General features: G+C 49.1%; 2 protein-coding genes across 8 annotated transcripts in view; one reads left to right on the top strand and one right to left on the bottom strand.

Annotated features, from left to right (window-relative positions):
- Window positions 1–8,085, bottom strand: part of LOC133357571 (solute carrier family 40 member 1-like) — a 36,637-nt gene extending 28,552 nt beyond the window's left edge. For 4 of the 7 annotated variants that reach the window (XM_061575580.1, XM_061575599.1, XM_061575571.1 and 1 more), the window contains exon 1: window positions 7,802–8,085. Coding sequence is in view for 1 of the 7 variants with exons in the window: in XM_061575562.1 (XP_061431546.1) it covers window positions 4,032–4,143 (112 nt within the window). In the remaining 6 variants the exon portion in view is untranslated. Of the gene's footprint in view, window positions 1–4,031; window positions 4,198–7,801 lie in introns of those variants that run through there. The other 3 variants (XM_061575616.1, XM_061575562.1, XM_061575607.1) reach the window with 3 other exon arrangements.
- A 979-nt stretch (window positions 8,086–9,064) lies between these two features.
- WDR75 (WD repeat domain 75) overlaps window positions 9,065–27,127 on the top strand; it is a 31,560-nt gene continuing 13,497 nt past the window's right edge. The window contains 17 exon segments of the mRNA XM_061577330.1: window positions 9,065–9,227; window positions 12,229–12,358; window positions 12,766–12,831; window positions 13,252–13,364; window positions 13,633–13,637; window positions 14,816–14,940; window positions 15,636–15,706; window positions 16,115–16,231; window positions 17,778–17,866; window positions 18,704–18,862; window positions 19,634–19,693; window positions 20,036–20,151; window positions 20,375–20,553; window positions 21,276–21,439; window positions 22,500–22,716; window positions 24,468–24,562; window positions 26,376–26,471. Of these exon segments, the coding sequence (XP_061433314.1) occupies window positions 9,124–9,227; window positions 12,229–12,358; window positions 12,766–12,831; window positions 13,252–13,364; window positions 13,633–13,637; window positions 14,816–14,940; window positions 15,636–15,706; window positions 16,115–16,231; window positions 17,778–17,866; window positions 18,704–18,862; window positions 19,634–19,693; window positions 20,036–20,151; window positions 20,375–20,553; window positions 21,276–21,439; window positions 22,500–22,716; window positions 24,468–24,562; window positions 26,376–26,471 (1,906 nt within the window). The 5' untranslated portion in view covers window positions 9,065–9,123.

The raw sequence follows: 27,127 nt of genomic DNA, 5'->3' as shown, positions 1-27,127 counted from the left end.
TGTTGAGGTTGGGCATGGGACGGAACACGGAGGGGGTGGTTGGCCAGCACCACGCCCGGCCGCCTTTGTCTCCCCAGTGGCGACGTTTACACACTCATTTGAGGCTGAGTCGACCTAAGGCAAGCCCCAGGACCGGTTCAGGCAATCGTCACCGGTGTTGGCCGTGAGCAGGGATCGAACTCGGGTGGCCAGGTTCGCAGCACGGTGCGCTAACCGCTACACCACCGCTCCCCACATAGGTGCACCCACACACACAAACAACACACAAACAACCGTTTCAACCAGCGCTGACTGGCGCCGACTGGTGCCAAAGTGCGCATCGGGGTCTCCGACCCTCTTACATTTTCCAAATGTTGCAGTTCGCTTTATTACCGCCTGCAGATGGGGGAAACAACGCGGTCCAGGCTCGTTTGACGAGTCTAATGGGGAGTGGTGGCGCAGTGGTTAGCGCGATGTACGATTATTATTTTTTGACTAGGTAAGACCTACTGAGCTATAGCAGCTCTCTTTTTCATAAGCGACCTGGGCCACAAATGATAGCCCGACGAAGTGGATTGTCACGTGGTAATTTATTGCAGCAAAACACTCGAAACGCAAGTTGCTTCTAAAGGTGAAGACCGGAGAACCCGGTGACCCGAGTTCGATTCCCGCTCATGGCGAACACCAGGGACGACCTCTGGGATGAAGCCATGTTGCAGGCGCGGGTGGGTTGATTCTAGGAACTTGAATTGTGAGAAGAGACAAGACGTTGGGAAATGAGTGACAAACGGTGACTCACCAGTGACTCACGGCCTACCCGTACCCGGCCGCACCAGGGTCGCAAACAAGTACCCGTACCCAGCCGGGTATCGGGTAGGGTACGGGTATCGGGTCCCCGATTGCGACCTCTGCTAGCGAGAAAGACAGGGCCAATTAAGATGCAGAGCCGTGATTGGTTGGCTGCAAATGCAGGTGCGGAGTAGGCACCTCGGAGTCTGCAGATTGAGGCGATAGCAGCGGACGTGCCACGTGCGGGAGGAGGACGCCAGCTTAATTTGGGCGTTTAATGAGGAGGATAAATACGGAACGGGTGAGGCAGTGGAGTTGCGTTGGTCGGAGTGAAGAGAAGAGGAGAGACGAGAGAAGTCCGGGGCCCACGCGCCACACCTCGTCCTCTCCAGCGGTGATGGCTGATCCCCCACTGGAGGCAAGGGCGAGGTTGGAGAGGCGAGGGCAGACAAGCTAGCAGTAGAGAGGCGAGCAGTAGAGAGGCTAGCAGTAGAGAGGCTAGCGGAATCCTAAGTGTGAGTGCGCGAAGACTAGCAGTAGAGAGGCAAGCAGAGTACATAGCGGAAGGCTAGCAGTAGAGAGGCGAGCAGTAGAGAAGCTAGCAGTAGAGAGGCTAGCAGTAGAGAGGCTAGCAGTAGAGAGGCTAGCGGAATCCTAAGTGTGAGTGCGCGAAGACTAGCAGTAGAGAGGCAAGCAGAGTACATAGCGGAAGGCTAGCAGTAGAGAGGCGAGCAGTAGAGAAGCTAGCAGTAGAGAGGCGAGCAGTAGAGAGGCTAGCAGTAGAGAGGCTAGCGGAATCCTAAGTGTGAGTGCGCGAAGACTAGCAGTAGAGAGGCAAGCAGAGTACATAGCGGAAGGCTTGCAGTAGAGAGGCAAGCAGAGTACATAGCGGAAGGCTTGCAGTGGAGAAGCTAGCAGAGGGTATAGTGGAAGGCTCGCAGTGGAGAAGCTAGCAGAGTGTACGGTAACAGGCTAGCAGTGGAGAAGCTAGCAGAGTGTACGGTGGGACGCTACCAGAGGGGTGTAGTGATAGGCCAGCAGCAGAGAGAGCGAAGCGAGCGGAGCGTGGCAGGCAGGCTAGCAGTGGAGAAGCTAGGAGAGAGAGAGCAGGCAAGTAGTGGAGAGGCTAGGAGAGTGAGTGAGAGAGTTGGCAAGCAGTAGAGAGGCTAGGAGAGTGAGTGAGAGAGCAGGCTAGCAGTGGAGAGGCTAGGAGAGTGAGTGAGAGAGCAGGCTAGCAGTGGAGAGGCTAGGAGAGTGAGAGAGAGAACAGGTTAGCAGTGGAAAGAGCGAAATGAGCTAAGCGGGCGAGTTGCGATGGAGTTACGGGGTGTTGGACGCGAGGAGTTCTGTTCAATTAAAAGTGACACATGAGAAAAATAAGTTGTCCGCGTGAAATAAAAACACTACATATATGCAACGCCCAGTAGTGCATCGATGAAATGCTCGATTTTTTACAATGTCAATGAAAAGATGAACAAAAATCATTGGATAACAGAGCATTTCTCAACAGAGTTCCACAGTATCGCCGTGTACGTTAAATTGCAAGTTTGTGTGTTCACGCAGAACAACTGCATGGCACATTTCACAATTAACCGCTTGTTTACTTCACGAAGTATGAAATAGCAAATGCATTACACCACCATACGCAAACAACAGTATTATTGCACATGGCAGTGTTTTTAAATGAACGAAAATACCCTGTGAATGAATGACATTCATGGAAATAAATCTAAACAAGGAAATAATCATAACTACAATCCTGGTATGCGAGTTCAAATTACAATAAGACGTTTTCATTTCAACTCGGCATATTAATTAAATGCCCATGAAATGAATTGCGCATTAACACATTCCTCCTGCGGAGGGAGCTGGTAGGAACGTTGGGTTGCTCGGTCAATGGCCTGCAGGGTCAACGGCGGCGTGGTGTATTCCGCAAATATGCCCGACTGTGAGGCCGGGCACAAGCCGGCGTGAGTAGGTTAAACGTTGAGTTTTATAAGGGCACCACGGGGTGACCAGCCCCTCCCCACCCAGCCCCACCCCTCCCACCCCCACCCAGCCCCTCCCCACCCAGCCCCTCCCCACCCTTCCCACCCAGCCCCACCCTCCCCACCCAGCCCCTCCCCACCCTCCCCACCAGCCTCTCCCCATCCAGCCCTCCCCACCCTCCCCACCCAGCCCCACCCAGCCCCTCCCTGCCCCTCCCCACCCTCCCCACCCATCCCCTCCCTGCACGACGGACGGACACAATAATCCCCTGTGGGCTGGTGGAACCAGTGGGTTCCTACCAGTATAACGCAACTATCCGAAATGTAACACTCCAATCACGCGAGTTAATCTCTCGAGTAATTCTGATTTGAGTAATTATCCCTGTAGCAAACTGTAAATGAATTAGAGACCAGGAGGGCAGGCTCAGAATGCGAAGGTGGCGAGTTCAAATCCTGCTTGGGCGTTCACTCAGCCCATCATTACTCTCTGGGGTTATTAAAATGAGCAGTTACCACTGCTTGCCCGATGTATATTACTCGCACCTGCCATAGGAATGTGGAATTTCCACGAGTAACTCAGGGCTGTAAATGGCAGAAGAGCGCAGCACCAATACAAGTTGCCCAAGTTACACGAGACCATGATTATGAACTAACAGTGTAAAAGATCAAAAGGTTCAACAACCAGAACAACTCATCGAAAAGCCTAAGAGTAGTAGGAGAAACATTCCAATCCATCCTTCCCTGCTGCCTAAAATTATATCTTTGCATTATTTAGTTTACAATGAGATACAGAATTATCGGACAGATCTTTGTTTGAACCACAGGTCTGGCATTTTTTGTCTCAAATATGCCCACTCACCCCGCTATTAATAGCAGAAGGTGATGCAATGTTTTAGGTTTTAACATCATACCAACTTTAGAATGCACCTCCGAGCTACTTTAGATGTTGCAAAAATACAACAGCATGGCTTTACCTTGATTTAGCCAAGTGTAAAGCCCTCTGCAATGAAGCGTGGTGATGGTTGCCTGGGTAACGATACCCACAGGGTTATTATTAGCGTACCACAATTAAGCCGTAGCATGTGACTCAATTGCCCAGGAAAATCCTCGATCTCGTAAGCTAAGCAGGTTTCTGAGCCACCTCATTGGTGAGCAAAGGGCAGTTCCGGACCAAATCAACTCTTGTATAGCAACCAAGCTTCCCTATCGATTTCAAATATGGGTCTCTCTCCCTGCAAGCTGCTTGGTGCTCCACAATGGCGAGATGTTAACTACCTTGCCGGGTATGCAGGAGGTCGTGGTTTCGATACCGACCCCGTGACGCCTGCTGTATATTTGGAGTTTGCGTGTTCTCCCCGTGGTGGTGGTGGATTTTTCTCCGGGTCATTTGGGTTTTTCATTCCAAATACCACATTTAGAAGAATCAACATCACGCGTTGAAGAGTATTTGGCTGCTATACATTTCCACGCGACGAGAAGCCACTCCGTTGAGCTATCATTTGTGGGTAGCCAGGTCGTTTCTGAAAAGCACCATATAACACAGTGGACCTCAGCTGGTAATTAAAAATATTTTTTTTAAAACACGCTTTAATGAAATGTACCGTACTAGTAATGGCAGAACTCCACGACTCCAGGAAGTGGCCCCGAAGCTTTCCATAACGTAAGGGACAGTGGTGATTTACAGCCAACGTCAGTTGAGCGTGGACAATTAGACCCAAGGCTTTACATAACATATAAAAAATATGGTTTAAAATTATTATTTTTAAATGATAGAATATAGTATTGTCATCAGTATGACATAAGTATACCAAGTTTGCAGTCGATACCACATTGGGAAGTGGGTTAAAATTGAGTTACAAGATTTGAGGATACGACAACAACAGACAGAATGAGTTAAATAAAAGCGTGTTAAAAGATTGTTTACAAATATTTATTTTTATGATAGAATATAGTATTGTCATCAGTAAGACATGAGTATACGAAGTTTGCAGTCGATACCACATTGGGAAGTGGGTTAAACTTGAGTTACAATATTTGAGGATTCAACAACAACAGACTGAGTTAATAGGAAGCGTTTAAAAAGATTGTTTAAAAATCTATTATTTTATTTTTTATGATAGAATATACTATTGTCATCAGTATGACATAAGTATACCAAGTTTTCGGTCGATAGCACATTGGGAAGTGGGTTAAAATTGAGTTACAAGATTGAGGATACGACAACAACAGACAGAGTGAGTTAAATTTTGATTTAAAGCTTTCATGACTGCAGGGATTTATATTCTTGGTTCTTTCGGTAAAGTCACGGAGAAGGGAAATAATAAAAATATAAAAGAATAAAAATAATCACGACGTTTCGATTGCAACACAAGCAATCATCATCAGGTGTGAAATCCACAGCAAGAAAATTAGAAAAAGTGGCAGAAAATTTGAAATTTTCTTGCTGTGGATTTCACACCTGATGATGATTGCTTGTGTTGCAGCCGGAACGTCGTGATAATTTTTATTATTGATATTTTTATTATTTTATTATTTCCCTTCTACGTGACTTTACCGAAAGAACCAAGAATATAGAGTGAGTTAAATAAAAGCGTGTAAAAATACAAAAAAGAGTTCACACAGTCCACATTGTACCAATATCCCCGTGTCGACCTGTTCTCCACCTGAAGACGGCTGCTTGCGTTGTGGCCGAAACGTCGTCAGAATTATTTTATTATGTTTTATTTTATTATTTTATTATTTTCCTTCTACGTGACTTTACCGAAAGAACCAAGAAGATGTCTTTGTGTTATGACCTTGAAAAGGGGCCCTAGCAGGGCAATCGTTAAGAAGGGTCAGAGTGGCAGGATGTATGTCTTAAACAACTTCTTTGTGTATGTGGCATTTGCCAGCGTGATCTGTGGCACCAACATGATCACAAAGTGCAAGAACACTTTTCAAGTACTGTACAACAATGAATTCAACAGAATTAATCCGAGCAAAAATAAATCATTCTTCACAGTGGTAAGCCAGTAACAAAGAGGGAGCACGCAGAGGTATTTTTATGATCAACGTGAAGAAATCTCAAAATCTGGTTTATTTTGTAGCATTATCCTTAACGCAACGCAACAAACCAAACGCTCCCGATGGCACATCGATTATTTATCATCGATTTAGCCGCACGTATCGATATTAGTAATTAACAAGGAAGAAAAAAAACGGGCAGTGTAAAAAAAAAAGTTGAACTCGTGATAATTATGAAATCAAAGGTGAAATGTACGATTTGTCGCGGAGACTCGAGGGTTGTTCGATTGTGCAAATCGATCCCGAGGATCAAAGGGATAAAACAAATGCAGAGACGGGGAAGATGATCGCGTGTATTGGAGAAGACGGCGCGAGGTCTGGGGACACTGCAGGACATGTTGAGAATCGGAACTCGTGGACACGTGGCTTGACGTGGTCGTGGCAGCAGTCGGGGAATGAATAACAACGTGAGTGACACAGCAGTCGAGGAATGAATAACGTGAGTGGAAGAGCAGTCGGGGAATGAATAACAACGTGAGTGGAACAGCAGTGGAGGAATGAATAACGTGAGCTGCAGAGCAGTCGGGGAATGAATAACGTGACACAGTCGACAGTCGAGGAATGAATAACAACGTGAGTGGGAGAGCAGTCGAGGAATGAATAACAACGTGAGTGGCACAGCAGTCGGGGAATGAATAACAACGTGAGTGGCACAGCAGTCGGGGAATGAATAACAACGTGAGTGGCACAGCAGTGGAGGAATGAATAACGTGAGTGGCAGGGCAGTCGAGGAATGAATAACGTGAGTGGCAGGGCAGTCAAGGAATGAATAACGTGAGTGGCAGGGCAGTCAAGGAATGAATAACGTGAGTGACAGGGCAGTCGAGGAATGAATAACGTGAGTGACACAGTCGGGGAATGAATAACGTGAGTGGGAGAGCAGTCGAGGAATGAATAACAACGTGAGTGGCAGATCAGTCGAGGAATGAATAACAACGTGAGTGGCACAGCAGTCGGGGAATGAATAACGTGAGTGGCACAGCAGATAACAACGTGAGCTGCAGAGCAGTCGGGGAATGAATAACAACGTGAGTGACACAGTCGACACAGTCGAGGAATGAATAACGTGAGTGACACAGTCGGGGAATGAATAACGTGAGTGGCACAGCAGTAGAGGAATGAATAACGTGAGTGACAGGGCAGTCAAGGAATGAATAACGTGAGTGGCAGGGCAGTCAAGGAATGAATAACGTGAGTGGCAGGGCAGTCAAGGAATGAATAACGTGAGTGGCAGGGCAGTCAAGGAATGAATAACGTGAGTGGCAGGGCAGTCAAGGAATGAATAACGTGAGTGGCAGGGCAGTCAAGGAATGAATAACGTGAGTGGCAGGGCAGTCAAGGAATGAATAACGTGAGTGGCAGGGCAGTCAAGGAATGAATAACGTGAGTGGCAGGGCAGTCGGGGAATGAATAACGTGAGTGGCACAGCAGTCGAGGAATGAATAACGTGAGTGGCAGGGCAGTCAAGGAATGAATAACGTGAGTGGCACAGCAGTCGGGGAATGAATAACGTGAGTGACAGGGCAGTCAAGGAATGAATAACGTGAGTGGCAGGGCAGTCAAGGAATGAATAACGTGAGTGGCAGGGCAGTCAAGGAATGAATAACGTGAGTGGCAGGGCAGTCAAGGAATGAATAACGCGAGTGGCAGGGCAGTCAAGGAATGAATAACGTGAGTGGCAGGGCAGTCAAGGAATGAATAACGTGAGTGGCAGGGCAGTCAAGGAATGAATAACGCGAGTGGCAGGGCAGTCAAGGAATGAATAACGTGAGTGGCAGGGCAGTCAAGGAATGAATAACATGAGTGGCAGGGCAGTCAAGGAATGAATAACGTGAGTGGCAGGGCAGTCAAGGAATGAATAACGTGAGTGGCAGGGCAGTCAAGGAATGAATAACGCGAGTGGCACGGCAGTCCACTCACGAAACGCGTTCTTAGGGGAGATATATATTCCAAGCGAGTTAAGAGGGAGCGATGGGGTTCACCTGGTGTGCGGCAGCGTGGTGGTGGCGCCGTGACGGCTTGTTGGTTGGTTGGCGGTGGAGGTCTTAATCCAGCAGTGGATTGAACACGGCGAATGACGGTGGTGAAACACACAAATCAAACTCAAGCGTGATGCGTGACATAGAAACCCGCGGCAGCACGTGTCGATGACACAAGCCCCGTGCCAATCCCGGATACAACGCGGGATTAGAAACACGCGGAAGTCTTTAGAAATCCGCGGAAGTCTTTAGAAACCCGCGGCAGCACGTGTCGATTACACAAGCCCGGTGCCAATCCCGGGTACAACGCGGGATTAGAAACACGCTGAAGTCTTTAGAAATACGCGGAAGTCTTTAGAAATCCGCGGAAGTCTTTAGAAATCCGCATTAGTCTTTAGAACTCCGTGGCAGCATCTGTCGATGACACAAGCCCCGTGCCAACACGGGCACAACGCGGGATTAGAAACCCGCGGAAGTCTTTAGAAATCCGCGGCAGCACGTGTCGATGACACAAGCCCCGTGCCAACACGGACACAACGCGAGATTAGAAACTCGCGGAAGTCTTCAGAAATCCGCGCAAGCACGTGTAGACACAGGCCCGGTGGCAATCCCGGAAACACGGGATTAGAAATCCGTGGAAGTTCTCAGAAATCCGCGGCAGCACGTGTCGATGACACGGGACCCGTGCCAACACCAGATGCAACGCGGGATTAGAAACCCGCGGAAGTTCCCGCGTGCCGTCGCACACACGAGTGGCGGCGACAAGCCGCGTTGCTTTATCGCCCGCATGCCCGTTCCCAAATTGGACGCGAACGATGGCCAAATGTGCCGCGACGTTGCTCAACGAACGCTACGCTCTTGACAAACTCAACGCAGCGTCTTCACGCGCGTGACACCACCCCCACCACCAACAACAACAACAACCTCGCAGTGTTAACGCTTCCAAACAACAACGTGACCGAGCCGCAAGACGCCGCTTGATTGGTGAAGTGAAGCCAATTTCTGTGACGCCATCAGCACAACATATAACGGCGGCCATCTTACGTGGGGGGCGGGTGTGTCTACAACGTTGTGGCGGGGCGGGGGAGGGGGGCGAGAGATCGTCCCGTGTCGATGACGTCATCCAACGTTATTTAATACCCCTCTCCCTTGGTAAGATGGCGGCGCGCTGCACACGTTCCTAACCACGTGTCGGCAGCGTGGTGGTGGTGGGGGGGTAGTGAGAGACACGTGGTGGTGGGTGGTGGTGCTGGGTGGGGAGTTCCATTTGCCGGGAGCGAGCGAGCGAGAGAGGCAGCAGCAGCAGGGTTAGAGAAACGGAGGCCATGGGGGTGATGAGCGTGGACGAGGAGCCGAGTGGAGTTCGCGTGGCGAGAAGCGGCGGCAGCAGGCTCGTCTTCAGGAGGCCCGTCTTCACGAACGACGGAAAGTGAGCGCCTTTGCAAAATTAACGATAATGGTTTTATTGTTTTACTTGTCTGTGTGTTTTAAGTTTGCACGGGATCCGGTTGAGCGGCGAGGCTTTTGAGAACACGTGCGCCGTGCGTGATATAGCTCGTTGCAGTGTCTGTGCCGTGGCGGGTTTACTCACGTTCAGATTAAATTTCGTCAAATAAATACTAATAATATAATTGGAAGCCAGGGGCTATCCGGTGCCATGTGAACCCATTATCGTCGTAAGCCATCCGCTACTTCTGCATGAAGGCCTACCAATAATTTAGTATGTCTACCGCTGAACGAAGGCCTACTCGGCGTTATTTCGAGCTGTGGTCTAGCACGGTAACCAATCCAGAATTTATTCTTCCCGTCATTTGTATTGTACGTTATGGTCACTCCACTGATGAATTAAGGCCTCTGTTAATATTAGTATCTTAAGCTACGGTCTATCCGATTGCCACTCCCTGGATGAAGGCCTCACCATTTTTTATCAGAAGCTGTAATCTATCCACTGCTGGATGAATGCCTCGGTATATATTTGTTTATCAGGAGCTATGGTCTGCCGCTGGATTAAGGCCCTCTTCATCATAATATGGGTTATTCACTGCTGGCTGAAGGCCTTTCCGTCGGAAACCAGTCTACTGTTGATGAAGGCCGCTACACGGTGCGGGTTTTTTTTTAAATCATCAATTGACACACGAGTAGATGAAATCTTAATTAAAAAATCACGAGCCATTGGGAGCCATCCATTTAGTAAGTACGCAAAAATCTGTCAACTTGACCCCTCCCTCCCTGTACACCCCCCCTCCCTGTACCCCCCCCCCTCCCTGTACCCCCCCCCCTCCCTGTACACCCCCCCTCCCTGTACACCCCCCCTCCCTGTACCTCCACCCCTCCCTGTACCTCCACCCCTCCCTGTACTCCCCCCCTCCCTGTACCCCCCCCGTACCCCCCCCTCCCCGTACTCCCCCCCCCCTCCCTGTACCCCCCTTCCCTGTACCCCCCCCCCCCGTACTCCCCCCCCCTCCCCGTACTCCTCCCCCTCCCCGTACTCCCCCCCCCCCTCCCTGTACCCCCCCCCACCTGTACCCCCCCCTCCCCGTACCCCCCCCTCCCTGTACTCCCCCCCCCCCCCCCCCCCGAATCCTATAGAACGGCCGATATTTAATCCACGCAGAAACGATCAACGATTAATAATATTAAGCAAACAGTCCACCGCCAGACTATCTAACTCAGTTGAAGGCTAATGTAGACAAATTATTATCGAGTCTTCACCCCCCCCCCCCCGTTTCTTATGCGTACTTACATTGTTAGTAGAGCCCCCCCATACGCAAGCGTACACATTTAGGTTAACCCACCTCCCCCCCTCCATGCGTACGTACTAAATGGATGGCACCTTATCTTGTTTTGCTGAACGAACGACTCATCGTCGTAGATGATCATCATCTAGCCGTTTTTCTCCTGTTGGATTTAATGCGCCCCACGTAATCTTTGTGACGACGGTGTTCAAGGCCTCCTCTCAAGCACCTTTGAAGCCCAGGCAGGTTTTGGGGATATTGCCACAATCGAGATATTGCCACAGATCACTGATGCACCAAAACCCTCGCTTCCAAATCTCCGATCCGCCAACCCTCGTCCTCCAAAGTGCTGGATCAAGAGCAGTTCGCAGCCGTTTCAGGCTGTAAAACACACACACCCTTGAACAAGTAAACCCGTAAAAACAAAGTTTTTCACTATAAATCCTTTATATCCGTGGCGGCTATAGTCTTCTCGTCCTCTGGCTTGAGATGGCTGCCACTTATAGATGATTGCCAGTATTAAGCAATTGGTAATTAAATATTTAATTTGTTTTCCCTAAACAGTGTAAAATTTTGGGAATTTTTTTTCACGAACACTAATTGTCTCGCACAACGAATCTGTGTGGAAAATGTCAGCTCGATTGGATCACGGGAAGTGGGTTCAAAAACGACCGAAAGATTTGCACGGTCGTAAGCAAGCAAGCACGCAAGCAAGCACGCAAGCAAGCAAGCGAACTTAATATAAAGGATTTAAAAATAAGGTGACATGGCATGTAAGAACAATCATTAGATGAATCGATTTCGTTATAACGAGGTTATGACGTTGTTGGTGGTGAGGGCCCTCGTCCGGCAGTTGAATTGACCATGGACTAGTTAATAATATTATTCATAGAAGATCAAAGGCGCAGCCCTGCAATTGCTTGTGTCACTGCTGGCAGAATCGTCTCCACGAGGAGCTCAAAACAGCCCCTCTAGAAACCTCTTGGTGCATGAAGTGCATGGGCTGTATGACCAGCTGTCCACCACAGCATTAACCATAGTGCCTTCTGTTCACTGTGCGTGCGCAAGTACATTAGGAGTATTAGCGCACTGTGCTACGAACTCAGGGACGCGAATTTTAATTCCCGCTTGCGACCAACATCGGTGATGAATTTCTGTACCGGTCCAGAACCCTATCCGAGGTCAACTCGGCCGTCGCTGAGTGCCTGGTGCGATGTGTAAAGATTAGTCTTGGAGAGACCGGGGTGGCCGGCTGGGTGTGGTGTTAACACATCTCGCCACGGTGGCGAGATGTGTTTACTACCTTGCCTGGTGTATCTAGGAGGTGTACAGCAGATCCCGACTCTGATGCCTCTGTTTGGAGTTTGCGCGTCTCTCTTCCCGTGGTCGTGTGGATGCTTCTCCAGGTCCCTGGGTTTTTCGATTGCCATTTAGAATCAACATCACGCGTTTAGACGATTTGGCTGTTATAAATGGTGCACGTAATCGGCCACTTCGTTGAGCTATCATTTGTGGCCAGGTCGCTTCTGAAAAAGAGTTGTATAGGTCAGTGGGTCTTACCTGGTAAAATAAATAAAAGTTTAGTTTTTCGGTGCTCTAGCAGTGCTTGCCCCAACAGTGTTAAGGATATATTGTTGGACATTCGTATTTTGTATATTAAGAGTAGCACGTGTCTGGATCGCGCCATGTGTGTAGGTATTTGCTGTGCGCATCGGGAGACCTCATCAAGGTGTTCAACACTGCAACGGGCGAGACCTTGCACGAGCTCACAGGACATGGACAACTCGTCACAGGAATCCAACTCAACCCCAACAACTACCTTCAGGTCCCTCAGCTCGTTTTAACCTGATCACCTAATTGGTACTTTGTTCAATCAAATAATTTGTACATTCGGTATTTGTGCAGTTCTTAACAGCCATGGCTATAAAAAAAAGGCACCAATTTTCACAGACATAGTACCAGTTGACTCTTTTGCTGGTACATTGTAAAATTTGGACCATGAATTACATCTTGGGATCTTTGACGTGAAATTAAAGCAGATGGCGCTTATTTCATAGTTGACACACACCGCAGTATTAACCAGGCCTGCCAGATTCGAACCGCGAGTCTGTGCACATGCGGCGAAAGCGCAACCGCCCCCTATTATCACGTGAATGCTCGCACTTTGTTGGCACTCATTGTTTTCTCGTCAAGTCTCTTAACGTGTTTTAAAATATATGCTGTGCTTTGCAGGCTTACTCCAGCTCTGAAGATGGCACAATTAAGCTCTGGGATTACATGGATGGCATCCTGATTAAGGTATAGGAAACACTCAGTTATATTTTATCATTGTGTACACTTTCATGCATACTATTTGCTAAATATTATGAAAGTTAGTCACCTTTTGATAAATGCTGCAGCTTCTAAGCAGTTGTTGATATGGGTCTCTTAAGAACTTTGGTCAGAGGTCAAATCACCGTGCTCATCTGAGGTGGGGGGAAGGGTAACAAATTGAACACAAAAAGCTGTTTTAAAGAAGTTAGTTTTCCATCTCGATCTAAAAGTGCATGGCTCCAGTGGCTTCTGAATATCGGAAGGAAGAGCAGTTCCAGACTGCTGCAGAAGCACATTTGAAAGCACGCGATGCAGTGACCGTCTTTGTTCGATGGCGAGCGAGGATGACCCAGAACTCGCGTGTGATGGTTTACGATTTGAGTCGAACGTCTCTCTTTTTACCAGACGTTCCTGGTGCATCGTCCCCTGCTAGGCGCTCTTCACCTGTGTCACCACCCCCAGCCGCCTCTACGTCTTCAGCACCAAAGAGACCAACGGCTCTGGCACAGCTGTACCAGGTTTTTACCAACTTTCCAACTCCTCACACACTCCCACTTACACAGCGAGTCGCCGTTTAACACGGTAGTAGATTCGTTTCTGAAAAGTGTCGCCCGCGTTCGGCGAAAACTATTTCCCCATGAAATAATTTCGCGATAAAGTTTGCCGGGATACGATGTACTACTACTACGCACAGCACAAGGTTAGATGGCGGGACAAATACCTGAGGTTACGCCGCCGCATTGCTATATCATTCCGCGTACCGTATCGTACCGCTTGGCCATGCAGCTCGAGTAAGTAGTTCGTCAGCGGCCGCTCGGACACAGCGTTATAACGAGTTGATCTTTCCGCGTTATAACGTTATAGGCACAGTGCAATTTGCCCCATACCCCGCACCCCCCTATGGACAGCGCTGTACATAGTACGCCTTTAATGGGAAAAAGCATGTTTTTTAATTAAATATTATTTTCGTGATCTTGAACTAGTGTTCTTTCAGAAATAGATCGTCAGGAAAATTCTAATTTTCTGTGAATAAAACGAGCGAAAATCACGATGGAAATCTGTTTTGGCAAAATTGGACGATATTATCGCGGACCTTAAGCTGTATGAGACTTGGTAGTGCCTGTCGTTTGGAGGAGGCGCAACCCTTACGCTGAAACCGTGGCGCCAGTGGGCCACACGTGACTGGCCTGTGATGAGATGTGTACTCATGACCGGCTTCGGTCGGGATGAAACCACTTTAAGGATTTACCTGAGGCCAAGTCACAAAGTGGCATTGAACAATATTTGCCAAACGGAATATTCGCTGACTTGTATCATAATCACGTAGGTAAAAAATTTAAATTAATTAAAGTAAAAAATAATATTCAGGGCCTGCCTTGGCTCCTCCCACCCTCAACCAGTATATGTACAAGGACTGTTTTCTTGGAATTTCTCTTACTTGATAGAGCTATCGTGCTGTGACGGTTCCACCTGAAGATGGAAGCTTGTGTTGCCTCCGAAACGTCGTGATGTTTATTTTATTTTTATTAATTTTAATTTTTTACCTACGTGACTTTACCGAAAACCTAAGAATATGAATCCTTGCAGTCACGAAAGCTTCAAATCTAGAATTGTATCATAGTATCGCAGCGACCCTACTTATAAAAGACATATACCCTTGTTTGTTTACATATCAGGACGAAAGTCACCCTAGATCTGTTTAATGTTCATATTCCTGGAGCTTAGTTTCTTAATTTGTGCTGCATTCAGTCTGGAGGGAAGTAACTTTTGCGTTTTTTTCAAGTCGTCACGTCATAGATGCGGTAACTTTTTGTTCTCGTTTTAATTCGTTTAGCTTTAATAATAATGCTGTACCCGCGTCGCTCCTTGCAAATTAAACCTATCTTGGTCTCGTTGACGTTGACACCACCCCTGGTCAAATAAAGTAATCTCGAAGCCCTTAAACAACGGCCCGTGTCGCCTTGAGCAGGGAGGTTCCAGTTGTTGGCGCTCGCCGTTCCCAAGTCGCCGGAGGTGGAGGTAGAGGTGACGGAGTCCGATGAGGTCGTGGAGACGTCGGAGTGCTCTGAAAAATCCATCTCGTTCAGCTGCCACGTGAGTGCCTCGCCCACCTGCGCCACAGCCCCCCCTCCCCAACCCCCCCCTCCCCGTTGGGTCATCGTGATGATCGTGGCTGTTGCCTCGAGTTCTCTTTATCCGTCTGTCTTCTGTTGTTTGTATTCTCCCTGCAGACGATTATCTTGCCACGCAGTCGGAATGACACGGAAACTGTTTAATAAATCAGAAATTACAGCTCCGTTGCTTTTGTGGACCCCAAATTAGGACGCTCGTTCACGCGAGAGCTGAGATTTTGTTACCACCTGATGGTGATGCAGGAGGAACGTTGTGCCAAAGTGTTGAATTTAGCTTGCTTTCAACATTTCTGCTCATAAAACAAATCAATTGGTGTATTTGTCTATGTCCTGAAAACTTGATTTTATTGGCTATTTGAGACGGTGGAAGGTTACAGTTAGAAATTGACATCTTAGACGGTGATCTAACCCAAAATAATAGTGGTCGTGGAAGCCAGCATATAAAATCTGTCGTCGTTGTGTGAAGGTCTTACGTAGTTGAACAAACAAAAAATCACAACGTATTTGTCAATAGTACTGTGGCCTTAAAAATAATATTAAAATATATAATTGGTGGCGTTTCGGGCTATGGCACTCATTCAGCTCGTGCACCGCCATAATAATTTGTGTTGACTACGCTGTTTACATCGGCTTGTTGTCATCTTCATTTTGTTGCAGGGGGAGTACTTGGCGTTTGTACAAAACGACATGCTCGGGGTGTTCCACCTCAAGAAAAAGAAGTGGAATTGGTGAGATGAAAGTAAATGTCACGTCGATTATGCAAAGTGTAGGGCGGCGGCAACCCTCTGAGTAATTTGGGGAGCAGTGGCCTCGACAGAACAAAAATACGATTAATGGCAATCATGTTAATGAGCCACTAAAAACGTATTCATTGTTTATCTTTGAGGTCGGGGGTTCTTTTAGAGTATCTGACTGCAATAAATTTCCACGCTATAAGCCACTTTGTTGAGCTATCATTTGTAGCCCAGATTACTTCTGAAAAAGCGCTATATCGCTCAGTGGGCCCTACTTGGTAAAATAAAAATAGTTTACAATCGACTAAAGGGGGTTGATCGTGTACGCACATACACCGTCAAAGAAATGGAACTGCGCTGTAATCGGTCGTTGGGTCTGCGGGGTGGGGGGGTGGGCCGCAGGCTGACGCTAAAGTCGAACATGAAGAAGAAGACGGACAACACGTTCGTCGTGGTGGCGTGCCACCCCACGGAGGACTGCATAGCGACGGGCCACGTCGACGGCAGGATTCGCCTGTGGTGAGTGGAGACGCGAAACTAAATCGGTGGTGGGAGGGGGTGGGGGGTTGGTGTGGTTGTTCAGGGATGCGGTGCAGGAGCAGTGGCGCGTTCGCCGCACAGCTGAGAGTTTTACGGTTCAAGGTGCTACCCTACACGCTCCTCGCCGGCAGCCCTGGTTAATACTGCGGTGTGTGTGTATTAACCGTAAGGTGCCACACACCATTGGAACCTCATTTGCCAGTAAAAAAAATATGATAATTGCTTTTTTACCCTTCTATCTGGCAACAAAACTGCCAACTTTTTTACAAGGAGTCATGTTTGCATAGACCACAATACCTGCAGCCATAATGCAAACAAAAAACATAACTCTGATCATATATGCACTGTCCTTGAAGTTGATTGGTCCACACCCGAGACAGCTTTGCTTAGAGCCTAGTCTCACATGGGTTGGACCAGATGACGCCAAAAGGTGTTAAAGATCCCCCGTGATGTGATTATAAGGCGTATAGTAAGCCACTTTGTGTCAGTGTCATGGTCCAAATTTGCCAAGTATTTTTTTCTGGAACAACCAAGAACAACATTGCTTCCGACCAGACAGTGCTGTGTGCTCATCTTGTGCCACATAAAGACAAACTGCCACTAGGGGGCGTACCCTAGACTAAATACAATAACTCGTTATGGGCTCAATATGAAAGCAAGTATTATTATCCTAGGCCCTTGATGGAGGACGTCGGGTCCGTGATATATATCGCACGAGAGTTTTTTTTCTTTTGGTATTTGTTATATCTGGAAAAAGCAAGTACATACCCGTAGCGTCAAATGCATGAGCAATAACTATTCTTTACGTGGGTCGACGTCGCTGTGGTTAGTGCACTGCCGCGTGATTAACCCTGCGACTCGGGTTCGTCTCCTGGACCCCACGGACCATCGTCTGTGGCGAGCGATATCCAAATCACTCCGGGGGGGGGGGGGGGGGGGGCTCCCCTTCATTAACCCACACTGACCAGCGCGGTGAAGTATGGTCCTTCAAGGCCCCACGACCGACGCCGTGTGAGGAAGGCCCTCGTCCGTGAGTTAATGGTGGTATTCCCTTGTTATTCACGAGGGATATGTTCCAGAGAAGCTTGTGTGAACGGCAAATTTCGTGGGTCTATGATATTGGCCCTCGAAAGCCTTAAATTGAAACTTAAATAAGCGATTAAATACGTGAAAATTATCAACACGAAATGTTATAAATTGGTAATAAACATTACGGAAATAAAAGTACACTATAAACTATTATTTAATACTTTAATAATTAACTTTCCTTAAGTTATGATGATGCTGCTGCTGCTGCGCATCATTGCTTTGTCGCATCTTTCTCTCTCGATGCGGTCGTGTAGAGTTCCAGATAAGATTTTGCGGATATTCCAAATGTGGCGGATAACGAGGGAACTTTGTTGTGTACGCTGAACTTCTTTCGCACCGTACGTAGCCGGCTGTGCTAGTGGGTCGACGGGGGATGCATTTTTTGCTTATTCGAAATTGTTCGATGAACCGTGGTTATTTCGCTTGTCTTTTTCAGGAGAAACTTTTGGCACAAGAAGCAGTACACGTTCTCCACGTATCACTGGCACTCCGAGGGGGTGTCTGACCTTGCCTACTCTGCCGAAGGTAAAGGAACATTTTGCTGTTTCAGATTGGGTTTCTTGATGATCCTGGTGGACACCAGCCTTGGAGAGGGTGGGGGGGGGGGCACGGTGGCGAGATGTTAACTGCCTCGCCAGGTATAGGGGAGGTTCGTGGGTTCAATCCCGACCTTGATGCCTGGTGTATCTTTGGAGCTTGCGTGTGTCTCTACCTGTGATCACGTTTATTTTTCTCCGGGTCTTCTGTTTTTTTTCCCTCCGCATTTAGAAACGTGCGTTTAGAGTATTTGGCTGCTATACATTTCCACATGAGCCATTTTATTGAGCTATCATTTGTGATAGCCAGCTCGTTTCTGAAGAGGAGCTCTATTAGCTCGGATGGCCTTACCTGGTAAAATAAAAAAAATTGTTCAGTTTAAATAGTCTTAAGTGATGGCGTGCTGTGGTGGATCCAACGCAAATCGGCCTCTCATGTCTTCGACTCGTGTTAACCAGCCGGCGTTTGTAGCCAGCGACCCGTGGCTCTGTATAAGTCGACCCGTCCGGACACACCCGACTTTTGCGTGCGGCCTGCAGCAGAGGTCGCAACCGGGTACCCGATACCCGTACCCTACCCGATACCTGGCTACCCGTACCCGGCCGGGTACGGGTACGGGTACCCGTTTGCGAACCTGGTGCGGCCGTGTACGGGTAGGCCGTGAGTCGCTGGTGAGTCACCGTTTGTCACTCATTTCGGGTAGGGTACGGGTAGGGAACGGCTACCCGTACCCGGCCGGTTACGGGTACGGGTACCCATTTGCGACCCTGGTGCGGCCGGGTACGGGTAAGGAATCAAAACCCGTTTGCGACCTCTGTCTTGCAGGCACTTGCCTGCTCACGGGCGGCCCCGAGGCTGTGCTGGTCCAGTGGCGCCACTGCGCCGAGGAGCAGAAGGACTTCCTGCCGCGCCTGGGGGCGCCCATCTCGAGCGTGAGCACGTCCCCGTGCGGCGCGCTGCTCGCCACGGGGCACGTCGACAACAGTATGTACTGCCACGGCGCCCCCAGTGTCTTGTCTCCCCCCCCCCCCCGAATCCCCCCCCCTTAATCCCTCCCCCCACCCACCCGTGGCTCACTCGTTCACACCATCGGTCACCTTTGAGCCGTAAAGCGCCACCAATAAGAGTTGGTGTTATGGTACACATACAGAGTAAATTGATGAGAAATTGCAGGCAATTGAGATATTGCGGGCCATTGAGAAAATGCACGCAATTGAGAAAATGCACGCAATTGAGATATTACGGGCAAATATGGGTTTGCAGGCAATTGCGAAATTGCAGGAAAATGAAATTGCAGGCAACTGAGAGACGTTGCCCTGGTGCGTGGCCGATGATGAGACGTGTACTTATGACGAGCTGGTTCCACCGCTCGGCGTGATCCCCAAAAGGATTTACCTGAGGCCACGGCAACCCGGGAGACCCGGCGAGGTCGGCAGTTTGGTAACCAGCGAGCCGACGTCGCACGAATCCACTCCTGGATTTGAGCGCTGCACCGCTGGCCCTAGTCAGCGGTGCGAGGGGGGGAGGAGTGTTTTTTGAAGGATCCTTGAGCAGCCTCTAGCCTCGGGTCGGGGCGAATGATTTCGCGTTGCTCGCAATCGAGCGTGGCAAAAGCTGTGAGAGACCGACACGAATGTGTTTTGGAGTCGTGTCTTGAGATGCGTCGTAAATCGATCCACAGTGGCGTTAACATGACATCGTAAACAACGTAAATGCAGATCATCGCCGCCTCCATGCTCGTCTTTCTCTTTCCAGAAATAACGATCGTCAAGAGCAACCTGTTCGTGGTCCGCGTCATTCAAGGCCTCGTGAGAGGCAAGTCGCGAGAGAGCCCTGCTGTTTGTGTTCGTATCTGATGCGGGTGCTGCCAGTGCTGCTGGTACTGTTGCTGCTGGCTCGGCTACTGTCACCTGCTCTGCTGGTACTGACACTCCCTGGTGCTGATGCTGCTGATACTTGATGCTCCTGGTGCTGCTCATGTTTGCTGGTGCTGCTGATGTTGCTGAAGCTGCTTGATGCTGCTGTTGCTGCCACGGCCAATACGAACGCTGCTGGTGCTGCTGGTTCTGCTGGTGCTGTTGGTGCTGCTGGTGCTGCTGATGCTGCTGGTTCTGCTGATACTGACGCTGCTGGTGCCGCCGGTTTTTCTGGGTGCAGGAGGCTCCGCGAGCACGGGGCTCATCGTGGACCCGCGCAGCAAGGCTCTGGCGCTCAACGGGAAACCCGGCTGCCTGCAGTTCTACTCGCTCGGCACCGACGAGCTCCTCTACGACGTGAGCGCGTGCCGCACGGCCACCTCTTACCGGCCACTCCGTGGGGGTCTCAATTTGCGGCCGACGCACAAAAGGCTTGTGACGCGCCGGCAGCGTGGCCACATTGCACTTCTGCTGTAACGTGGCCGAGCGGGAGAGCGCTCTGGTCTTGACTGCGAGCGGGCTTTCCCGTGTAAGCTGGAATCCAAAGCTGTGTCTCGTTCTCTCCTCCCATCACGTGCAGCTGGACATCGTGCAACAGGAGCACATCTTCCAGCGGGGCCTGGTGCAGACCGAGCTGCACAAGGCCGCGTTTGACACGCTGGGCGATTGGCTCGCCACCGTGGAGCAGCGGGCCGGAGGCCTCAACGCGGAGCCCGAGATCCAGCTCAAGTTCTGGGCCTTCGACGTTCAGCAGCAGAGGTGAGGCCTCAAATGCAGCCCCCCCCACCCCCCCTCCTCCTCCTCCTGATTGCTGAAATGAGGAGGAAAAATTGTACATAAGCATGGATTCTCTTCGAGGCATTCATCTCTGCCCCCACTCCCTCACTCCCTCCCTCTCTACCTTCCTGCCTACCTCTGTCCCTGCCCGCCTCCGACAATGACGCTACCTTTATGCACAGCACCAACGAAGCACACGCATAGATTCTATCACGCTCTCCAACATCCGAAGTCTTTAATTCGAGATAATCGGAGCGTTAACCTCTCGAGAGCCGTACAACGAGCCAGATAGAGGCATGTTGTCGTGAGCCCTGGTGATCGAGGTTTGGTTCCAGCTCGGCACGGTGGGAAGCCAGCCCCCTCCCGCGAGGGGCGCCACCGCATTGGCTCGGGAGTCGCAGGCTTCCCCTGATTTAAATTTCGATTTAAAGCTTTCGTGACTGCAGGGATTCATCTTCTTGGTTCTTTCGGTAAAGTCACGTAGAAGGGAAGTAATAAAATAATAAAAATAAAACGTAATAAAATATTTTATTTAATTACGTTTTATTTCTATTATTATTAAAATATTTTATTTTATTATGTTGTGTTTTTATTATTTTATTACTTCCCTTCTACGTGACTTTACCGAAAGAACCAAGAAGATGATTCCCCTGATTTTTTTGGGGGGCTTTTGCTTTGCTGCGCTACCGCTCGTGCGCTCGCAGTTTCGTCCTGAACACGACGGTGGCGGCCCCGCACGACCTCGACATCACCGCCGTCTGCTTCCGCCGGCAACCGCCGGGACGGGAGACGGAGTCGACCCTTGTCACCTGCTCGCTCGACGGACGCTTCAAAGTGTGGACGCTTGCGCGGGACCCAGAGGCCGCAGGTAACCGGGCCCCGTGCCTGGCCCCAGGCGCCTGTTGGTTGTGTCTTGTCCTGACGAGCTGAGATGAGCAGCAAGGGAAGTTTTTTTTCTGGGACCCAAATAAAACTGACATGTTCACTAGGATTAAGGTAAATGGAATTTTTTGTCGTGTTACGTAATTATTTTCCCTTTGCTGCATTACGTAATTGTTTTCTATGCGTAGACCTGTCTTTTTCTCCCCATGTTTTTATTGCTAGTTATTTTTATTCTAAGTTTATTTCACTTAGTTATTAACCGTATGTACATCCATTGCTTGTGGTTTCAGCCAACAGCAATCGGAAAAGTCCAGGCCTAGCCTAATGCATGGTTAACGAACATTTGCGAAGTGACTGCTTTTTGTTAACAATTAATATTAAAATGTTTCGTGGTATTCATAAACAATTGGATACAGCATATGTTCCGTTAGTTTAATTATGATTAGTGTTAGGGTAGTAATTCGATTTAAATGAAATCATTTTAGGAAGTGCAGAGCATATGTACAGCGTTACGCTGCCGGTAACTATGAAAGACGGACGACAGCGAGATACGGTATTGAGTGAAACCGAATTGGTCATCGGGTAGGGGAAACGCCATGGGATTTTATCGTTGATTTTGGGGGGAAGATTTTTCAGTTTCTGACGTACGTAAAAATAGGATTACGGCTCGATCTCAGAAACTGAATTCGTCCGTGACCCGGGGACTTCCTGTGTACACATAAAGACAAAGAACCCCTGTTGTATATCCTTAGATTTTTTTGGGGCAAGCGCTGTTAGGTTAGAGAGCACCTAATAAAGGCCGGTACGGCACACGTGAGAACGGACGGGTAGCCAGCACCACGCATACCTAAAACACGCACTTTGCTGAACACAGTCATGAACCCAGTGGGCCGTGTTTGATTCCCCGGCTGACATCAGTGGCAAGTAACTATCTAAACCGCTCGTAAATCTGCAGCCGCCACCCTGTCACTCCAGCACACGCACTGACCTGCACTCGCCTGCACCGTCGGTCCGTGTGTCGGCGCGCACGCGTGTGTGTTCATTAGAGGAGGGGGAGAAGGGGAAAGAAGAGGAGGAGGAGGGAGGAGGGGTAAACTGGAGCTGCGACTTCGTGGGCTCCTTCCGGAAGCTTCCAGCCACCACATGCTGCTTCTCGGAGGACGGCTCTGTGCTGGCCGTCGCCTTTGGCTCCGTGGTCACGCTGTGGGAGCCCGAGTGCTGGGAGATGCGGGCCACCTTCTGCCAGCCGCCAGGGGGCATCCGGTACGCGACATGCCGCGCACCACCTGCAGCGTAGGGGAAGGAGGGTAGGGGGGGGGTCACGTTCGGTAGGGGCGTTGACGGTTGGTTCAGCCACGTGCGAACTCGGGAGGCCAGGGGGATGTAGTTTCGTTTTTAAGAGTGACCTGTGGTGGCATTCGAGAGCGGCCTGGAGCGCCGCGGTGGAGAGACGTTAACTACCTCGCCTGGTATGCAGGAGGTCGTGGGTTCGATCCTGACCCTAACGCCTGTATATTTTGAGTTTGCATACTCTCCCTGTGGTCGTGTGGATTTTTCTCCGGCTCCTCCGGTTTTTCCCTCCACATTTAGAATTAACATGCGTTTTGACTATTTGGCTAATATAAATTTCCACGTGATAATAAGCGACTTCTTTGAGCTATCATTTGTGGCCAGGTCACTTTTGAATTTAAGAGCTGTGTAGCTGAGTGGACCTTACCTGGTAAAATACTAATCGTTTAAACTTGATTTGAAGCTTTCATGACTGCAGGAGTTACTCTTTGGTTCTTTCGGTAAAGTCACGTAGAAAGAAAATAAATAAAATAATACAATACGACGTTTCCATTGCAACACAAGCAATCGTCATCAGGTCGAACTAAATTTGACAGACACGGAAATACAGAGACACACAGCATAGACACACAGGGTCTGTGTGTATGTCTGTTTGTCTCCGTGTCTGTGTTTTGTTTCTCTCAAATTTAGTTCTACCTCATGATGATTGCTTGTGTTGCAATTGAAACGTCATATTCTATCTAATTTATTTTCTTTCTACGTGACTTTACCGAAAGAACCTAAGAGTAAAATAGTTTAGTTGGTTAATTTAGTCTACCAGTAGAGGGCAATGATTGGTCTGGGTAGTCCCTATTGAGGGCAATTCATTGACCAGGGTGAGTCTAAATTTCGATTTAAAGCTTTCGTCACTGCAGGGATTCATCTTTTTGGTTCTTTCGGTAAAGTCACGTAGAAGGGAAGTAATAAAATAATTCTCACGACGTTTCGGCCACAACGCAAGCAGCCGTCCTCAGGTGAAGACGCTGTCTCCCCGACAGACCTGGTCTTCACCTGAGGACGGCTGCTTGCGTTGTGGCCGAAACGTCGTGAGAATTATTTTATTATGTCTTATTTTTATTACTTTATTACTTCTCTTCTACGTGACTTTACCGAAAGAACCAAGAACAGGGTGAGTCTCTTACACGTATATATCCAAACATGCACACACAGAACATGTACTGGATTTTCCGCTGAAATAAAAATTTAAACTGTGCTCATTATAGCCCTAAGCCAGTGATGGAAATTCCTATGTCAGGGGGGGCGGCAAGTCTCATCATAGGAAAAAAAAACACTGTTGACTTCCACATAAAGTGGGCCGAGTCCGACTCCCACGAAGCTTTTTCGATTTAAAGCTTTCGTGACTGCAGGGATTCATCTTCTTGGTTCTTTCGGTAAAGTCATGTAGAATGGAAATAAATAAAAATATTAAATAATTCTCACGACGTTTCGGCCACAACGCAAGCAGCCGTCCTCAGGTGGAGAGCAGGTCTGTCGAGTGGCCGAAACGTCGTGAGAATTAATTTTTTTATTATGTTTTATTTTAATGTTATTATTTCCATTCTACGTGACTTTACCCGAAAGAACCAAGAAGATGAATGCCACGAAGCTCTTCATTTTAGTTTTGTATGGCGTCAGATTCCTCCTCCAGGATAAATGTAGATTCTGATTTAATATTTTACCTTCAGGCAACTTTGCTTCGGCAACAAGAACTCCTGCAAGTACTTGGTGGGGGCGACCGACACCGGCTTCCTGCACGTGTGGAACCTGCTCAGCTGTTGGTGTAAGCGCTGAACCCCCCCACCTTCCACCCCCCCCCACCCTGTCCCCACCCCCCCCTCTGTGTACCGTCACGCGTGGCTGGCCAGTGATGAGATGTGTACTCATGACCGGCTTCTGTCGGGATGATACCACTTTAAGGATTTAACTGAGGCCAAGCCACGCATGCCAGGAATTAATCGGGTAAACTAAACTGTAATGTTATATTTATTTTACCAGGTAAGGGCCACTTGAGCTCTGTAGCTATTTTTCTTAAACGACCTGACCGCATATGATCGCTCAACAAAGTGGCTCATCACGTGGAATTGTATCGCGGCCAAATACTCTTAAATAAATGCATGTTGATTCTAAATGTGGAGGGAAAAACTGGAGGGCCCGGACAGAAATCCAAACGACCACAGGGAGAGCATGCCAACTCCAATTATACAGGCATCAGGGTTGGGATTGAACCCACAACCTCCTGAAAACCAGGCGAGGTAGTTAACATCAGTTGTCACCGAATTAATGTGATCTTCTTTGTTGACTTGCCTAAAAAAAAATGGTGGCCTGTTTTAAAAAGTGACATATTTTTTAATATATAAAACACGTCTATAGTGATTTGCAGACTTTCTTCAATGCACAATTGAACCTCATGGCGGGGACCCCAGGGTCCCATAAGCCCCCGGTTCTCGCATAAACTGCGTTGCGACGTCATTTTATGTCTGTTGAAGGCGAACAACATGGCAATCTATTATTCTGGACGAGCTCTACACGGTGCGATAATCAAAGTTTCAAAGTTTTGTTTATGATTACGGTAATTTTGACAACGACGGGTGCTTGGTGAAGAACGAGAGGATTGATGTCTGGTGGGTCGCGGCGTTTGTGCGCGGTGGGACGGAGTTGCCAAAAATAAATAAATATATGGCGATTTCGCTTTCTGTTTATTCGGGACCCGTAAGGTTCAATTGCACAAAGGCCTCTCATGCCATATTGGCTCTTGTTGTTGTTTGACCATACTTCACCATTTTTGTCAGATCGGGTTGGGGGGGGGGTGCAAAATCCATGACCGCTTCACAGATCGCTCACTACTGAAGTTCGCCGTGGCTGGGAATTGAACTCGGACCGCAGGCTTCACAGTGCAGCGTGCAAACCACCGCGTGTGTACGAGTGCGGTTAGGGGCCATCCATTTAGTACGTATGCAAAAACCTGTTCACTTGACACCCCCCCCCCCCCCCCCCCCCCCCGAATCCTATAGAACGACCGATATTTAATCCACGCAGAAACGATCAAGGATTAATAATATTAACGTCTTTAAGCAAACAGTCCAACGCCGGACTATCTAACTCATTTGAAAGCCAATGTAGACAAATTATTATCGAGGCTTCACCCCCCCCCCCCCCGTTTCCTATGCTGCGTACATTGTCAGTAGAGCCCCCCCCATACGCAAGCGTACGCATTTGGGTTAACCCCCCCCTCCCCCCTACATGCGTACGTACTAAATGGATGGCCCCTTACGAACCCAGCGACCCGAGTTCGGCTCTTGCTCACGACCACACCAGTGACGATCATCTAAAACGGTCCTGGGCCGCCCCTAGATCGATTCGGCCTCAAATGAGTACCTCGCGCCGCGTTGTGTGAAACACCGCCACTTTGGAGACAAATGTGGCCGGGTACTACCCCCCCCCCCCCCCCCTTCGTGTGTCGTGCCGGCCTTCATAGGTGCAACTCGCTAAGCACACTCCCCAACAGTCTGTCAAGGCTATATGGGGCGGCGGGGGGGGGGGGGAGATTTCTTCTCACGTTTGCTCTCGGTGTGTCTGTGCATGTGGCCCTGCAGTGGAGTGGAGCGTGCAGCTGTCTGTGGCCGTCCTTGTCGCCAATCCTCTGTCGGACCACGTGGCGGTCTTCACCACACCCTCGTCCACCACAGACCGTACGTAAAGATTTTTAGGCTTGGTTCCCCCCCCCCCCCCCCCCCATTAAGTGCCTTGGCCCCCCCCCGCGCCCACCGATTGTATCCCAATTATGTTGTCGGTGGCACGTCACGGGGCAGAATCTGTTTGAAAAGTTTCTGAACAGTTCGGTTGCGACCCTTATTCGTGTCCGACAATGGTACACGGAAATCGGATGTTACAGAGCTACCTCAAAGTGTCCTCTGGTACACACACACACACGGAGTAGAGGGCAGCATTTTCCTACCCACTTTGCATGTTAGGGGGTAGAGTTCGTCACATGATGACGGTCACACCGATATTGTCATTCTCAGAACTGGAAATTGTAGCCACTTATTTGTTTTTTAAACCAGTTCGTGAGCATTCCGAGGTCCTCAACTTCGCGGGACTTAAGAACGCGTTTTAATTGGAGGCAGCTGGTGCCCGCATTCCATCCCAGGATCGTGCTAGCTTGGCGCTCTGACCTCCGAGCCACCCGGCCACCTCGACCGGAGGTAATTAATGAGACTTGCTCGACCGCTGTCCCGTCTCGCAACTCAACACCAGTCAATCGACGACAGCGTTTCCTGCAGCTTTGCAGCTGGGGCTAATGCTATGATATTTTATTTAATTACACAATTAATCGCCTTCTAAGCCA

The sequence above is a fragment of the Lethenteron reissneri genome, chromosome 7 (genome assembly GCF_015708825.2).
Source record: "Lethenteron reissneri isolate LAM-NWPU_2019-01 chromosome 7, ASM1570882v1, whole genome shotgun sequence".
NCBI lineage: Eukaryota > Metazoa > Chordata > Hyperoartia > Petromyzontiformes > Petromyzontidae > Lethenteron > Lethenteron reissneri.
Note: the sequence above shows the minus strand (reverse complement) of the source record. Positions and strands in the feature narration are given on the sequence as shown.